The following is a 17,256-nucleotide window of genomic DNA, read 5'->3' as shown; positions in this document are numbered from 1 at the left end:
TCTTAAATGTGAAGGGGAGTGAGTGATACTTTCTTTTAAAGGAAATTGCCTTTTCCAAATATGCCATATACACTTGACTTCCTTGGTTAGTAACATACTTCCAGAAAAAAGAGTACCTAGATTGGTTACGATAGCAAGAGTTGCAATGAAATATAAGAATAATGAGAAAATTTTCTCTATAAAAAATTTTAAAAATATTATTATCAGTCATAAATAAAACCTACTTTCAAATTTCGCCCGTATATACGTTTCGGGAAACTTCAAGTTGAATTTATTGCCATGCTGTGCGTATTCTTATTTCTAATTCTTCTTTATCTCCGATATATGCTTTACACACAACTGACTTTGAATGTCCCCAGGCTGCCCCAGTGGAAAAAATCCAAGGCTGTCAAGTCTCTTGGAAATTATCTAATTATGTCTTGAGCCACTACTGAGTAGTGGCAACAGACAAGGAGACTCCTTGAGCCCATTACTATTTAACATCATAATGGATGAAATTATCAAAAGAGTGCGCAGGGAAAGAGGCTACAGGTGGGTAACAGGGAAATCCAAATACTCTGCTACGCAGATGATGCAGTGATAATAGCCGAAAGTGAAGATGAGCTTCAGAGACTGCTGCATGTTTTCAATATCACGGCAAAAAAATTCAACATGCTGATCTCAGTCGAGAAAACAAAGTATATGATTACGTCAAGGGAACCTTTAAGATGCAAACTGGAGGTAGATGGTAAGGTTATCAAGGAGGAGTCATCATTTAGATACCTGGGTGTGAGTTTAACAAACTATGGGAACGTGGAAGAGGAAGTAAGGCAGCAAGTCGCTAGGGCCAATAAAGTGGCAGGATGTTTGAACAACACGATCTGGAAGAACAGATCATCAGGCCAATCATGACACACACCGCGGAGTCGAAACCAGACACATCCAGAACTAGACAACTCTTGGAGACTACAGAAATGCGAGTTCTGAGACGGATAACAGGCAAAACATTGAGAGATAGAGAACGAAGTGAAAACATCAGAAGAGAATGTAAGACGGAAAATATTAACGAGTGGGTAAGAGGAAGGAAAGTGGAATGGAACCGGCACATTGGACGAATGACGGAGGACAGATTGGTGAGGATTGCAAGAGATAAGTCACCAAGTGGGAGGCGAAGTGTTGGCCGTCCTAGAAAGAGATGGAGTGATGCATCGACCTGGGATGAGGTGAATTCATTCGATGGAAGAACAGGCCTTAGGCCTAATCTATAAGTTAGAAGAAGAAGAAGAAGATGTCTTGAGCCTAGCTGCTTTCGAAATTCTCTCCAGAGGAACATTCACTTATCCAAAAAGGATTTAGCGCTGTTGCAGCACTTCCCGGGTTTCGGACTCACGATGGTGGTCGGGTACCGGCTGATGTTTCTCGGCTTCCTGATGTCGATCGGGTCCTGGAATCCCTGCTCTTCTTGTCGAAGTAGGTGGTATTCTTTTCCAATTTCCATGTTTTTTTGGACCGTTCACGCCGTGCCTATTACCGCTTTCTGCATTTCCAATTGAAGTTTCTTCGGTATCAGACCTGTTGATGAAAGGACGATAAGGATGGTCTCAATATCCCTCAACTTCCATTGTCTGCTCTGATCCGTTCCCCGAGTGCTCTGTATTTCGAAATCTTTTCGATGTGCCTATCTAGGAATCACCACGTCAATGCATAGAGCTCAATTCTCACATTTATTCAGTATGATGTCAGAACTATGGTGTTTAATTTTCCGGTCTTTCAAATCAGTGCGATCCCAGTAGAGCTTGTGATGGTCATTTTCCAATACAGAATCTGGATTATAGTTGGGAATCACTTTTCGACCACACATCCTAGAGAAACTTTTCCACTAAATTCAATGAATTTTCGAATGATTCATCGTGAAAATATATTCTTTTTATAATTATTAATGATAGTTTAATGTAAACCTTGATTATGAAATTTTTAACAAAATGGGACATGCATGCCATATAAAACAATAATTCATTGCAAAGTGTAAAACATCTATTAGATCTCATGGTGGTCACTTTGAACGCTCTCTGTTCAATTTATTTCAAAACGATACTCGTACTCATTATTTGAAAATTGTCATTTTTCTTTCGTTTTCTTTCACTATTGAACCCCACAGTTGGGAAGTTGATGCTAAAAAATATTCATATCACGATGAGTCAAGCAATAGTTGTAAATCTTGTAATTAAAATTTTTAGGAACTTGAATGGTACATACAAGCAGAATAAATCAATCATTCATTATAAGGTGCAGAGTATGTATTAAAACTCATGGTGGCTACTCTGAACAAGTTCTCTAAAATTTCATTCAACAAAACGATATTTTAAAATTGGTATTCTCTCTCGTTTTCTTTCATTATTACCTCACTGTACCACAGTTATTTTCATGTTAATTTCACATAATGAAGTGAATTCTAGTACTACTTTCTTGACAAAGAAAAAAGCTGAAAAGATATTCCTATCAGAATGCGTCGAAAGATAGTTGACACAGTACTAAAATTTTCTCCAATACTCTAAATTAACTCAAAAATATTAATTTCATAACTGTGGGGTGTAATAATGAAACAAAACGAAAGAAAATAATAATTTCAAAATAATAAAACGATACTTATATCATTTTATTAAATTAAATTTATGTTATGAGTTTATTTTAAGTAAACATCAGATCAACACTAAGAATTTTAATCACAAACGAAGTCGAGACGAGGGACAGAGGCTCACTTCCTAGGAAGCTCTGTTTGCCCTAAAAATATTCATTTATACAATTATGCCGTTTACATAGTAGAAAATACACACAAATCAAAAGACCAAAAAGTCTACGACACACGCTCAAACTTTGAACAGACCAAGACTTTAACAAATGTCTCATTTCTACAGTTGCTAAAAACTTTAAAAACAAAAATAAGAATCAATTCAGATGCATACCACCCGCTGTTATGAATATCAACATATGTTACGATCTGAATTGAACTAGTCAATTTGCCATCGTCAGAACGTTTGGAATTGATGGACTTTTATTGACAGTATTGAATAAGAGTCCATTAATTCCAAATGTTATCCATCGGAGAAGAAGCTATGTTGCTCCGACGAGGTCAAATAAGACCGAAACCATGGTCAGCATCTGCTTTTCTTCGATGGAGCGTACCCCATTTAGGGACAGGTACAGGTTTTGCAATGAATAGTTTTGAAGAAAAAAATACTGCCGCTGCTTTCTCTTGAAATAAAAATGACTTTTAAGGGGGGTCTCCACCGTTTTAGTGGTCAGTTCAAGAAAAGAAAATGAATATCTTACGTCAGAAACCACTAATTGATATGGGGTATTCGTTATAATTCAACTCAATCAGTTTTTCATCTCGGAGTCAGATTTTTTTTTCTTCGAATGGAAAAAAAAATAAAAAAAAATTTCATTGAAGAACATATATTCATTCATATCATTGACTTTCCGAGGTGAAATTATCTCTTCTATGAATTTCCACATGAAAAAATTTCTCGAAAAGTCTCGCCATTGGTTACAATTCGTATCCTGGTGAAATTGAAAAAAGACGTTCGTTAAGTGCTACCACCTTTTCGACGAAAAAGGAAACCATTTTAATGTTCGTAACTTATCCTTATCGTTCAAGTGTTCCGGCGACACCCCACATTCTGGTTATCTTTTCCTCTTTACGCCTTATACGGATGGCGAGAAAGTCCCGTGGTAAAAACTCCTCCTAATTTCATTTCATGGTGAAATAAAAATAGTTTTACTTCAGGATCAATTCCTCAAAAATCTGATTCGGTGTGGAATGCTTGTGCATCGACTGACTACAAATTAAGAGATCAGATTTGTTCGATGTATGAATATCCAAAAATAGGTTTTCTTGTCAGAAGCTCTGTTCTTGATTGAAACAATTGAATTAAAATTGTTTAATTTTATAATTTTATCAACCTGTATCTCAGAATTCAACACTATTAGGACATATATTCAAAGGAAGTTTGCTTCCTAAAATGAGTTAAAGAATCACCCTCTTGAATGTTTTGAATGTTTTTAGGGGACACCTTGTATATCGATGTGAGAAAGTTGCGAATTTTATCATTTCATTTGAATTTCGATGAGTCTTCACACGATATAATCGGTTCTAGAATTTTTAATGATTTACATTCTTTCTGCCTTCTGTCTCTCCCCTGATAATTACCTTCTGGTCATGGACATCCTGGAATTATGACGCCACTGGGGAATGTAAGCCCAACATTTAACCTGTCACGAATTCATCGTGTGCCCGATATCCGCCGCCCCTTCTTAATGGATATGATCCGCCTCAGCTTATTGCCTTCTGGAGGATGAACCTATTGTGATACTTTACCCGCGCTTTAAGTGACGGTTTAGGTCACAATCAACTTTAATGGAGTTTGCTGCTCGTCCTACAGATAACACGCTGCCGCACCGAAGCGGTTTCATACCAGCTAGCCGTGGAATGAAGGAATCGAGGAGAGTTTTCCCCCCAACGTCATTCAGAGCGTTATAATTAGAATCGAATGGAGGATTTTCTATTTTGAGTTTTCATCCGAAAAAAAAACGCTGTCGTTCATTCACATACCTTTTCATGCAGATTTTTCGAAAGTAGGTACTACCGTTTTTGCTTTTGCATAAATCAACGAATATCCTATGAAACTGGATCAGGATCAGAGGGATGCAGATCAGAATTGAGCATTCGGGTATATGGGTATATCATTAACAAAATATAGGGGTTAGAGATAAATGGTCGATGCAGTATACAACGCGTTGTCACATGTTATTACCTTCTTTTCATGAAATGTTCTAAAAATTCAACAAAAATCTACTGAAAATCTAACAGAATCTACCTAAAATTAGTTATTTATATGGCTCTGATTGACTGAAATTAAAACACACTATAAACTTCAGAATTATTCTTTCCTCATTCTTCGCGAAATTAATCGTACAGTAGGCAATGAAATTTTCAAGTAAATGTTTAAGCGTTTTTAGCAGAGAACACTATAATAACAAATAAGGCGAGTTCCGATACTGCTGGTGAACAAAGATTAGAAATCTCTTTAATAGTCATCATAGAATACATAAACTGCATTCACTTTTATGAAAGCACTCGGTGGGAAATGGAAATTTTACACATTCCACACTGTATAGTAAGAAAATGTGAGGTTATGACGGTTGTCAAAACATTTGTAGGTTTTAAATCAGTGCTATGTTGTCCGTTATATATTGCATGTAAAGAACAAGAGATAAGTTTTTAAATATACTTATTTTTGCTGAGGAAGAAAATTAAATTATGGACTCATAATATGCAGTTGCTTGAGAAGAGTTAATGTTGGTTATCATCTTTGGCTAAAGGTTGAAGACATTACATCAGTTGTTGAATCAAAAAAATCAACCAAAAGATGAAATGCATTTGATGCAATGCTACTAAAGGGGTATATCACAAAGGAATTGATGGATAATAATTATAAGAATATTGAATTCTTCAATGAAAATTATTTTGTAATCTCCCAATAGAGAAAAATTGAATTCTGGGATGACAGATTAATATTGATTTCAATTATTTCCCTCAGTTATTACTATGATACATTTCTAGTTCTGTACGAGGTTTCGTACAAATAGAAGTATCCAAGAGTCCACGAAATCGATTCGTTTCAATAAAAACATCATTTGAAAAAATATTTCAATTGAAATTTTTTATTTAACTTCTAAACTACTAAAACAAAATTCAGATCGAGATAGGACGCTACCCCATATAAGCGAATACACATTAACACATTTCCTTATTCATTCTCTTTGGTAACTCTGTTGAATTAACTTCTCATTGTTCACATTTAGAATATTGCAACCTCTTTCATTGTTCATTTCATCCAAGTAAAATTCTTTTTAAGTCTTTTCAGTCAATTCTGGTGCTAACCATTTTTATGTTCTTTTCATTCTGATGAAATGAGTCCACCTGCAAGATTGTTCCAGAATCTTCAAATAGATTTATAATCCTTTCTAGTACCGCTCAATTGATACGTTCACACGAGACAACTCAATTAAATGCCTTCTCAGGAATATATATTTTATGTGATGATAGTTTTTGTCTGAAAATATAATGAAATTGAAAGTTTTAGCGGCATTAGAATTCAATTCCTGTCTGTCATGCCGCTAAAACTTTCAATTTTATATATTTTATGATTTACATAGATTTTTAGACCTCCCTAGATCTCATCACATATAAATGGGTATGTTGCACCAGAATTGAATCTTCTCAAGTCTTTCTCATTGATAATGAATACTCATTTACTGTCTTCTCATGCTAGTTTCTTTTAATTGAATCAGTTTGTTCCATTTCTCAGCTAACTCTTCTAACTGCTCAAAACATATAAGTAATTACTATTGTCGAGTTTCAAATGAACGAATCCTCATGTTCTCCAGAGTGGACCCTGGATTTAGTAGTTTAACTTCAGAACACGATGTAAACTTCTCAACTATGGTTCAACAATCAGTGGTAAGCCATGATACTGGTTGATTCTCTCTCGTCCTTGGCTCCACCTTGGAAGACCTGCTCTGGTAATCGTGCACACTCAATTGCTATGATCAAATCATTGTTATTAGAACTCATATACATTCTCATATCAGTCTCGATTGAAATCTTGACAAAAGAAGACGTGCTATAGTGCTCCTAGTGCTATAAAAGAGAAAGCGGAAGAGAGAGTCGAAGTGAAAGTGCCCACTAACAAAGCTACGGAATATTTGATTCCGTCTGTGAAGTTTGTGTAGGTTCTATATTTGTTATCGGAATTTTAATTCGTTAAAATTTTCAAAGTTGGTGTTCATCCCCAGTGTCCAGATTATTTTTATCGTTGGTACTGCAGAAAACATCAGACTATTTCAGTGAAGATTCCCGAATATTTTATTATTTTCAAATTCTTTGATATTTTGAGAAATCTGAGTATACAACCATGTTGGAAACCTCAGATAATAAAGGTTCCTATATGGAAGCGACTGATGCAGAAAAATTCAGCGACGGCGAACATGAGGAGCTTGTAAGGCTCAAAGAAGAGAATGGGCAGTTGAAGGCTCAAATAAATAAACTAACTGAAAGTACTGAAACCGTGGCTCAGGTGGTCGGGGAGATACGCCTCTTGAGAGAGGAAGTTACTAAGAATAAAGCGCCTCAATCACCTAGTTTTGCTGAAATTACAAAACAGACTACGGCACAGAAATCCCACACATTTGCAGAAATTGCAAAGCCGGTAGCGGTCCCCAAAAATTCCTCCAAACCGGAAAAGAAGAAAAATTTTGCAACTCAAGTTGCAAAAACCCAGAACGTGCCGCCCACAAAACGCGCGCGTAAAGAAAGTTCATCTTCAGACGGAGAGACCGCAAAAAAAGCAACGGAGTTACCTAAAAAATATAAAATTCCACCCATCACGACGATGGGTACAGCCGATTGGGTAGAGATCTCAAAAGCTCTCTACATGAAGAAATTCAGCTACAACAGAGCAACCGTCGTAAAAGACGGAATTAGGATCGTAGCCTCGACTGTGAACGACTACAGAAACATTACGAAATATTTTGACCAGATTGGTGAGGAGTACTTTACATACCAGATGGAGGAAGAGAAAAAGATCTACGCAGTCATAAGGCATCTCCCAATAGATGCTGACCTAGGTATAATCAAAAATGATCTAAAAGTCCAAGGAATCCATGACGCCGAGGTGTCCAGAATGACATCCAATAAAACCAAAAATTTTATACCCTTATACCTGGTCAAAACTCAGAGAAAGGAGTTGCCTTACTGGTTAGACGAGATCTGAAACACTATTTTAAAGGAAGATCTGACGAGTCACAAATAGAAACAGTGACGATTGTTGCTGAAATAAATCGACAAAGAGTCGAAGTCACATCGGCATATAAAAGACCCCCAAATAACTTATTGGAAGAAGAAATCAACAACTCACTAGATGGAACAAACCCGAAAATCTGCATCGGAGATTTAAATTGCAAATCTCCAGAATGGAACAGCAGGATGGAAAACCGAAATGGCAGAAAACTGATAGATCTCGCTGAAAAACATGAAGCTATCGTTATTGGACCTGAAGAACCAACGTACCTAGCATTCGGAAATGGATTACCGCAATTTTGAAAAATATCACTAGAGAATTCTCGATAGAGACCTTGTGGGACGGAACCTCTAACCACAACCCCATCGAATTAACATTAGGAGAAGGGCCAAGAAAAGAACTAATGCAAACAAGAGAATACACCGATTGGATTAAATATAGCCATCTGATACAATCGGAGGTAACAGAAATACCAACAATCAACACATCGGAAGACCTAGAAAGAGCAGTTGATAAACTAGAAAAGAACATACTAGATGCCTACAAAAAGAGCACAAAGAAAATAACGAGACCAGCACCGATACATCCACACGGTGATACACCCAGAGAAATCAAAGATCTCATCAGGGAAAATCGGAGACTAAGAAGAACATACAGGCTCAACAAAACAGATATAAATAAGAGAAATCTAAACCGACACAGCCAAGTTCTAAAAAATGCCCTGAAGGACATGACAACAAATAGATGGAACAAAAGAGTTCAAGAACTAAATACTACACGGGTCAACACCAAATTTGACTTTGACTGCAAAGCATAAAATTTCGATAGTTTAGATCCTAATTAGACGAAAAAAAAATATATGGCATGAAAAAGTTTGCTTCTGTGTTTAGGAGACTGATTCAACGATATCATTTACAATAACAACAAGCAACATGTGGAGCCCATGGCTTGTCTTGATTCCAAACAAGAAAGTCAAAATATGCTTCATAGGCTTCAGAGAGAACGTGAAATGTCTTTAATTCGTATTTCACGTCAAGAATTATAATAAAGTGACCACATATAAAACAAAATGCATCAGCATCGTATTTACACTTTCTTTACGACATTTGAAGTTTGTCTGGGCTTGTAAACAACACCTTATCGTTGTTTATAACTCGAGTGCCCACTAGCGGCACTTTGTAAGGGTGAACACCCCATTATCGGGGTGTTCACGCGGTTTTTGAATTATTAAAAATTATTTAAAAAAAATGAAGAATGAGTATTAATAGGTACTATAACTATCACAAAAGCAAACTTTATACCAAAAAAGGTATTTTCTTTTTGTTTTTGTGCATAATTAACCGGAAAATCCTAGTATAAACGTTAGGACAAAGAACGAAAAATTTTAGTAGAGTCGTGCTATCGATCATTCTGCATGGAAAATGCAAAAATGCATGAGAAGAGAAAAGACTAAAATACCACCTCTCCACGGAGAAAGAGGAATGGCATATACGAATATCGATAAAGCAGAAGCACTGGCGGACTCGATCGAAAGAGAATCGAGAATAAATTACAGACCTGATGACGATAATGATGATCTGGAAGAACTAGTTGAGAACAACGAAGAAGAAATGGACGAACCACCAGTAGACGACAAAATAGAAAAACTAACATCTCCATTCGAAATAAAGGAGATAATCAGAAGCTTGAAAAATAGAAAAGCTCCCGGAATTGATAAAATAACGAATGTTATGTTGAAGAAATTACCTAGAAAAGGTATAGCTGCTCTCACAAATATTGCAAACGGTACGACTGAACACTATCCGAAAAAGTGGAAAACTGCAGAAATCATAGTGTTCAACAAACCAGGCATAGATAAAAAATTCAACCAAAACTACAGGCCGATAAGTTTGTTGTCCGCCCTAGAAAAAGTAGTAGAAAGAGTAATCGCTAGGAGGCTCACAGAAGAAACTGAAAATCTGAATCTCATTACAGCAGAGCAATTCGGATTCAGAAGAGATCACTCAACAGAACAGCAATTACTGAGACTCACAGAATACATAACAGAAGGATTTCAAAATAAACAAGCAACTGGTCTTGTACTACTAGGTCGCCAGAGCATTCGACAGAGTATGGCATGAAGGATTGATTTACAAAATGAGATATGCTGGATATTCAATCAAACTGTGCAAGTTGATTAGGAATTATTTGAGGAACAGAAGATTCTACGTGAAAGTGGAAGGAGAAAACTCCACAACCAGATATATGGAAGCAGGGGTGCCTCAAGGGTCAATACTTGGACCTTTACTGTATAACATATATGTTCACGATATACCAAAATCTCCAAGGACTATGCTGACACTATACACCGACGACACGGGAATCGCAATGCGACATCGCAAGCCAGAAATCATAGAAGGAATATTACAAGAAGCTATAGATAAAATAAATGATTGGTTTATTAAATGGAAAATAAAGCTCAACGGACAAAAGAGCCAAGCGATATTACTGCAGAATAGGAGACTGAGAACTACAACAAATCTAGAGGTAGATGGAGAAGAAATCGAATGGAAAAACGAAGCGAAATATTTAGTTATCACCCTAGAAAAAGGTCTAACTTGAAGAAGCCATATCAAACCAGCCGTTGACAAAACCAAGGCAGCGATGAATATGCTCTACCCGCTGATAGGTAGAAAGAGCCACATGTCAAATGAGACAAAATTGAAAATAATCAAAGCCGTTGCTAGACCGCAACTGACTTATGGATCAGGTGCTTGGGGATTCGCGGCAAAGAGCCATATACAAAGAATTCAGGCAACAGAAAACAAGCTACTACGATGTGTCATAGATGTGCCTTGGTTTGTCAGGAACAAACAGATATATCGAGATTTGAAGTGGGAAAACATCACCGAATTTATGAAGAGGAAAGCTGAAAAGTTATTCGAAACAGCGAAGGAACATCCAAACGAAGAACTCAGGAGACTAGTGGACTATAATCCGGAGGAAGACAGAGGAAGAATGAGAATTTACAAAAGGATACCGTGAGATCAATTGAGGAGAGATTAAAATGAGAGCGGAAACTTATTAAATCTATACTAAGAAGAGATATCCGAAATGGACGAACATGAAAACCCTAGCACGACAATGTGCAAGAAGAAATTAACCGATCAAGGGATAAATGGTATATAGGCAAATGCCCGGAACCAAAAAAAGCAGGTTAGGTCTAGTGTGTCGCAAACTCGGAAGAGTGAGTAACCCCACAGTGTTTCCTAGAAATGGGTTCCTGTGGGCGAGAGATAGAGCCCCGTGTTTTTTTTTCACGGTCGCAGATTCCCCCTGCTATAAAAAAAAAATTCTCATATTCCTCTATCTGCTCTATATACACGTTAGCTTCTAGCCTTATGCACTTCTCGAAGCCAACGATTAGTGGTTTCCCTCATTATTACTATCGATTTTTACCTCTTATAATTTATCAATAGTTGTATCCTTTATTTTTCTGATAGATAATCTAATCGGGCTTACTTGTAAGCAGTACAGGGTGGGCAAAATTCGTTGTCTTCTTAGGGGATCTCGACAACAATGGCAGCTAGAAGAAAACGGATGACACATTCTCGAGCTCTTTTTCAGAGAAACAAAGAATGGTGGAAATTGTTTTTGAGGCATTAGCAAAAAATGAAATTTTGATAATTTCGAAAAGTTCTCATTACTTTTTTGTCTTTGAAGTTGCAGATCTGAAAGTGGAACCTTCTACAGGCCCCTTTTACGTAGAATCCACTGACGAAATAAATAATTTTCCATTTCGAAACATTAGGCGTACTTTCGTTTTGTTAAATGAGAACTTTCATTAAATTTGCCATTTTTGAATTGGAAAAAACTATTCTGTCAGTAGAATCTACGTATGAAAGTGACTAAGATGGTTAAGTTTTAGATCTGTAACTTCAAAGACAAAAAAGTTATGAGAACTTTTCTAAATCGTCAAAATCCCAATTTTTGTTTATAACTCAAAATCTAGAAATGATAGGCCGGTTCTGTTTTCAGATTTGAATTAGTCATGAAAGAAGAGCTCGAGCATGTGTCATGCGTTTTCTTCTAGCGGCCATAGTTCTCGAGATCCCCTCAGTAGACAACGAATTTTGCCCACCCTGTACGTCTCTGTAAATGTTGTATTCATTGATAAATTTTTGCACTCTTCAAGACCAACGTAATGTATATTGATTATATTATTCTGGCTGTTCTCAGATTAATTAGGATTGTTCTTCTCATTGGATTATAATATTCTTGCCCTTCTCATATTAATTAAAATTGATAGTGGTCGTGGGATCGGAATAAATTTCACAAAGAACTCTTTCTTTGTGAAATTTTAATATTTGCTCAACTCACATTTAGTGTATGAATCTTTCATTGATCATCAGACTTAGACCATGGAGTTTCACCTCTTGGCCTATTTCACTTTTACAACTCGGTCTTCTCATTGAAATTCATTATTTTAACCTTCTGTTTCTTTGATGGATTAAAGAGGCTCTCGCGATCAATCTTCATTGACTGCTCTGTCACTGTAAACGCTGTGCTAATTTTGAATTTCTTGAACTCCTCAAAGTCTGAGTCTGACCTCAAGTGACTTCTCATTTGACCAGCTTTGGATTATCTCTGCCTTTAGTTGAATAATGTTTCTCTAAGTCTATAGATGTTTATTTATTATTTATTTATATAACATAAACAGGAATCCTAACAGGAAAACCTAATAACAAGGATTCAACAAAATACAAGATGTTGTTATAATTTGTTTTTTATTATATTGTATAAGCGTCATACAGGTGACTAATTGATTTCATGATTGTGAAAGATATACAATAAATGTTTTTACACCAACTCCAACTCCATTATCTTGTCTTGCGTTTCACTATTCTTTTTTACAAAATCATAACATCCTCGATTCTGAACAGCACTGAAAATAAAAATCAATGAATGATCGAGTCACATGTTACCCATTTTAATACTTACATTTCCATTTTCCCTAGTAAAGCAAAAATCTCAATATCGGAAAATCTATTTTATTTAGAGGTTTTCTCCTAGAAATTAGACAAAAATTCAATAAACAGAACGACATAGATAAACAAATAATGAACAAAAGGTGATACGAGAATCAAAACATTCAAAACCTCTCTGATCAAAATGGCCATCTGAAATGCTACAAAATTTCATATGTTTCTGCAAATTCCTTCCAATCAATATTCTAACCAGTCTTAGGGTATCAGAAACACATTTAATAATAATAATAATACTTTATTTACCCAACAGGATAATTCCCAATAACAGGGTAACAATAAAAATATACCTAAACCAATAACTAAAAAAATGGCAAATATTCAGCAAAGAAACAATTTGGAACCAAAACAATTCTCAGCACTATTGAAATACATTAACTTTCAGTTTATTAGCACTCTCACAAATCCGACACACCGGAGCCCGCTGGAGTATGTTGGTCCGTGGAGTCGGCAGGCTGAACGCTAGCGGATGCCTGGTCACCATTCTCGGTACAAGGATGTTGACTCGGGAGAGCAGGAAAGGGCAGTCTATTCTACCACTGAGGAGCTCCTGCGCAAACCTTGCGTACTGTAGGTTGAGACGCGAAAGTAGAGTTGACATCATCATCTCGCCCATTATAGCTGATAGATCAGCATCACGCTCTGGGTATCTGCCTGTTTTTCTGAACAAGACGTATTTCAGAAATTTTCTCTGAACTCGTTCAATAGGTGCAAGATGTACAGCATATATTGGAAACCATATCAAATTCGCGTACTCCAATTTACTCACAACAAGCGAGAAGTAAACGCTCCTGAGAGCAGACAGATCATCAAACTCCCTGAAGCTTCTAAACAGAAAACCCAGTGACCTACAAGAAGCGGCACAAGTCTCCTCAACATGTGGAGCAAAGCTCAACTCACTGTCAAATAAAACACCCAGGTCACGGAAGCGGTCTCCAGCAGAAATTAGTTGGTTCCCAACATGATAATCGAAGGTGAGCGACTGCGTTTTTCTTGTATATGTTACTTTAAAGCACTTCTTCAAATTCAATATAAGACCATTCCGCAAACACCAGTCATTGACATGTTCCAGACTCGACTGTAGAAGTAAGAGACCAGAAGCCCGACATATCCTTAGGTAAAGCTTCAAATCATCTGCATACGCCAAGGCATTGCAACCAAGAGAGCACAGGAGATCGTTTATGAAGATAATGAACAACAATGGACCTAAATTAGATCCCTGAGGTACTCCAGATTTGAGCTCATACTCGAAAGATTTGAAGCCATTATAGAATACATAGTTCATTCTTCCCCTCAAATAAGAACTGATAAGTCCCAGAAAAGAAGGAGTGAAACCAAATGATGCAAGTTTTCTCAGTAGTAATTCATGATCTATGGTATCGAAAGCACGTGAAAAGTCAGTATATATCACGTCCACCTGACCACTATCATCCAGAGACTCAGCAATGTACTGTACCACCGTGGCCAAGTTAGTTATCGTTGACCTCCCTCGTATGAAACTATGCTGCCTTGAAGACAAATGTGGCTTAACATGATGGTAAATACTGGAATACAATACCTCTTCATACACTTTGGCAAAATTTGGCAGAATAGAAATAGGTCGGTAGTTTTCTACTAGAGATGAAGCACCTTTTTTAAAAATGGGGATAACTCGAGCTCTCTTCCATACATTGGGAAAGTTCGAAGTAAGAAGGCTGATCGTTATTATGACATGGAGAGGCCTGGCAAGCGCCGAGCTACACTTTCGAAGGAGCAATGAGGGAATCTGATCATCTCCAGAAGTCAATTTATCAGGAAATTTATCCATAATCGTCAATTTCTTCCTCACTGACAGACGGAATTATAATCGGCGGAAGTTGATCCACGCCGTAAGAATCGCTAGAAGCACCCACAGTCAAATGTCTCACATCAGAAAACTGCACCCCAAACAAATCTACAATTTCACCGGGGTCATCATACTGGCGCCCATTACTGTAAAAAACCCCAGGTAATCTAGTAGCACCTCTCCTTCGGTTCAAATATCTCCAACACGCAGAGGGGTCGGATCTTATTTGCTCCTGTACTTCATCCAGATAGCTGTCATATCCCGAAGATATCTCAGACTTGACTAAGGCTCTTAATCGCCTGAACTCATCTAAATGTTTTCTGTCACCTTCAGTACGCCATTTATGTCTGTAATAATTTTTTAGGCGGATATTACGTCTTAGGTTTTTTGAGAACCATCCTGGAAAGCTGCGTTGCGCTGATGAACTGGTCCTCTTAGGAACATGTTTATCCAAAATCTCGAACAGGTTGACATAAAAGTAATCCAAGGCTTCATTGACACATTTTAACTTTCCCATGAAACTCCAATCAAAGGAACTGATTGATGAACACAACGAAGAAAAATCAGCCCTCCTAAAATCATACCGTGTATTCCTATGCAGTGGAAAATTAATCTGGCGCTTGGGAGATTCATGTGTTAGAACTATGTGCAACGCAGGATGATATGCGTCCTCAGAAATGAAAGGGGAGTCAGAACGCATGACTGAAACCCCAACATCATCACTCGCGAGAACTAAGTCCAGCAATCCGCCATCCTTGTTGAAAATATTGCTGAACTGGCTCAGCCTCAAAATATCACAAAAGTTTCCCAGCAGAATTGACTTGGGACAACTATCAGGTCCAGAAAAGTTTGAACAATTGAAGTCGCCAACCAACAACACGGACTCTTCGGCAAATCTAATCTCCAAAAGTGTTGAAAAAGTTTCAAGCTGGAAAACAGTTATATTGGGGGGGATGTAGAGTACACAAACAATTAAAGGAATTGGCTCAGAACAACGGCACAAAACAACATCTATTAAGGGAACGCGATCCGTCAGAAATGATGCATCCAAAATACTGAAAACCATGATGTCAGAAAATGCAACAAGTACACCGCCACCACAAGATCTACCAACTCTAGCAAATTTTCTATCACACCGTACCACCCTATAGCCGGTCGGGAACACTTCACCATCGTAAACCGATTTGATTTGAAACACAGTTGGCGCTCACATCACATTAGTCGCTTCGTTTCCTATCTTTCTACTCTATAATCTTTGGAATCAAGATTCTGCCAAATCGAGGATATGAGATTAGTTTTATGGCAGCGCCACCATGTCAAATGACATGCATGCAAATGCTTCGTTTCATCAAGGAATATCCAAAATTCTCTTTGGTTTTTTGTTCTGTGTTGAAATCGATCTCAGATTACAGTAATCTGTAGTCGTACTACCTCCATCAACCACCACTAACTCTGTGTGCGTGCTTCAGCTCGAGTTTTTTTGCATCTAACTGTACTCACTATTCCATCTAAAGTTCTCAGAATACTCCTCAGGAATATCTGAAGAACTAAGATTTATGTATTTCCTTTTCAACATTCAATACATTCTCACAATTCACATTAGATTTTCAAGATACTGTGCTGATTCTACTGTGGATAGGGTGAACATATGTGCATTTTTGTTCATTTACAAAATTGTCAATCATAAGATCGATTGTTCCGGGCTATTGTCTTGTTTGCCGTTTCTGGTTCCCCGTTTGGGTTCTAGGAATGAAATGGTCTTTTACTGTGGAGCGGGGAGAACATATGCGAGCTTAAGATCCCCTATTAAATATGCAAGTGGACTGGTCAATTTGTTCGCCAGTGTACTTGACATTTTCGACGATTCACCTCGGTCCATAGTGAGGGCCTATAATTCGCACCGCTGTTTGCTTTCTTTGTAGGGATTGGTTTTGGATATTTTATTTTTTTTTTACTTTTCATGTGTAACATTGTACACCATACCAGTGTGTCATAATTGTATCAAAGTTTTTTTCTCATTGTGATTTCATGTAATTGGGGGTTTTAACCTGTAGGAAATAAAGTACTTATTATTATTATTAGATATTTGCAATACAGATCCTCAGATTAAACATTGCTGTAGTTGTCATGAAATTTTTAACTGTAGGTATCTGTGTTCATCTGATATACAGATTTGTTCACCGCGATGGTCTATTAGAAAACTAACCACAATTTTGTGCTGAAAATTTGCATGTGGGGTTTTCGACAATGAATTTTATCCCTAGGATATTTCCAGTCCCTTGCAATTTCCGGTTATACCGGAAACAGCCCACCAATTCTTTATTTCAGATGGCGCACTCGCACCAGCGTCGCCAGCTATTGGGGCTAGGGAGGGGACAAAACAAAATCAAAAAACTGTCACTCTTTATATTATGGAAATACATAATGAACTAGACTCAGTGTAAGATGAAAAAAGGGTTGTTGATGGATTCTCAACAATCCCAAAAATTATTTGGCGGAACATGAAATTTCAGTTTTTTTTTCTATGGTTCACGGATGTTACAGACTCATACAGAAGTTCGAAATG

The 17,256-nt window shown here is 37.2% G+C and overlaps 1 protein-coding gene across 1 annotated transcript; it reads left to right on the top strand.

Annotated features, from left to right (window-relative positions):
• The first annotated feature begins 842 nt into the window (after nt 1–842).
• Nucleotides 843–1,247, top strand: LOC123306997. The gene has a single exon (XM_044889198.1). The coding sequence runs from the start codon at nt 843–845 to the stop codon at nt 1,245–1,247; it is 405 nt and encodes a 134-aa protein (XP_044745133.1).
• The last annotated feature ends 16,009 nt before the right edge of the window (nt 1,248–17,256 follow it).

This window comes from Coccinella septempunctata, chromosome 2 (genome assembly GCF_907165205.1).
Source record: "Coccinella septempunctata chromosome 2, icCocSept1.1, whole genome shotgun sequence".
Taxonomy (NCBI): Eukaryota; Metazoa; Arthropoda; class Insecta; order Coleoptera; family Coccinellidae; genus Coccinella; species Coccinella septempunctata.
The sequence above is the reverse complement of the archived record's forward strand: the minus strand, read 5'-3'. Positions and strand labels throughout refer to the sequence as shown.

Bases quoted from the DNA above. Each gene is read 5' to 3' on its own strand.
- LOC123306997 (XM_044889198.1), top strand. From the start codon at position 843: ATGTTTGAACAACACGATCTGGAAGAACAGATCATCAGGCCAATCATG.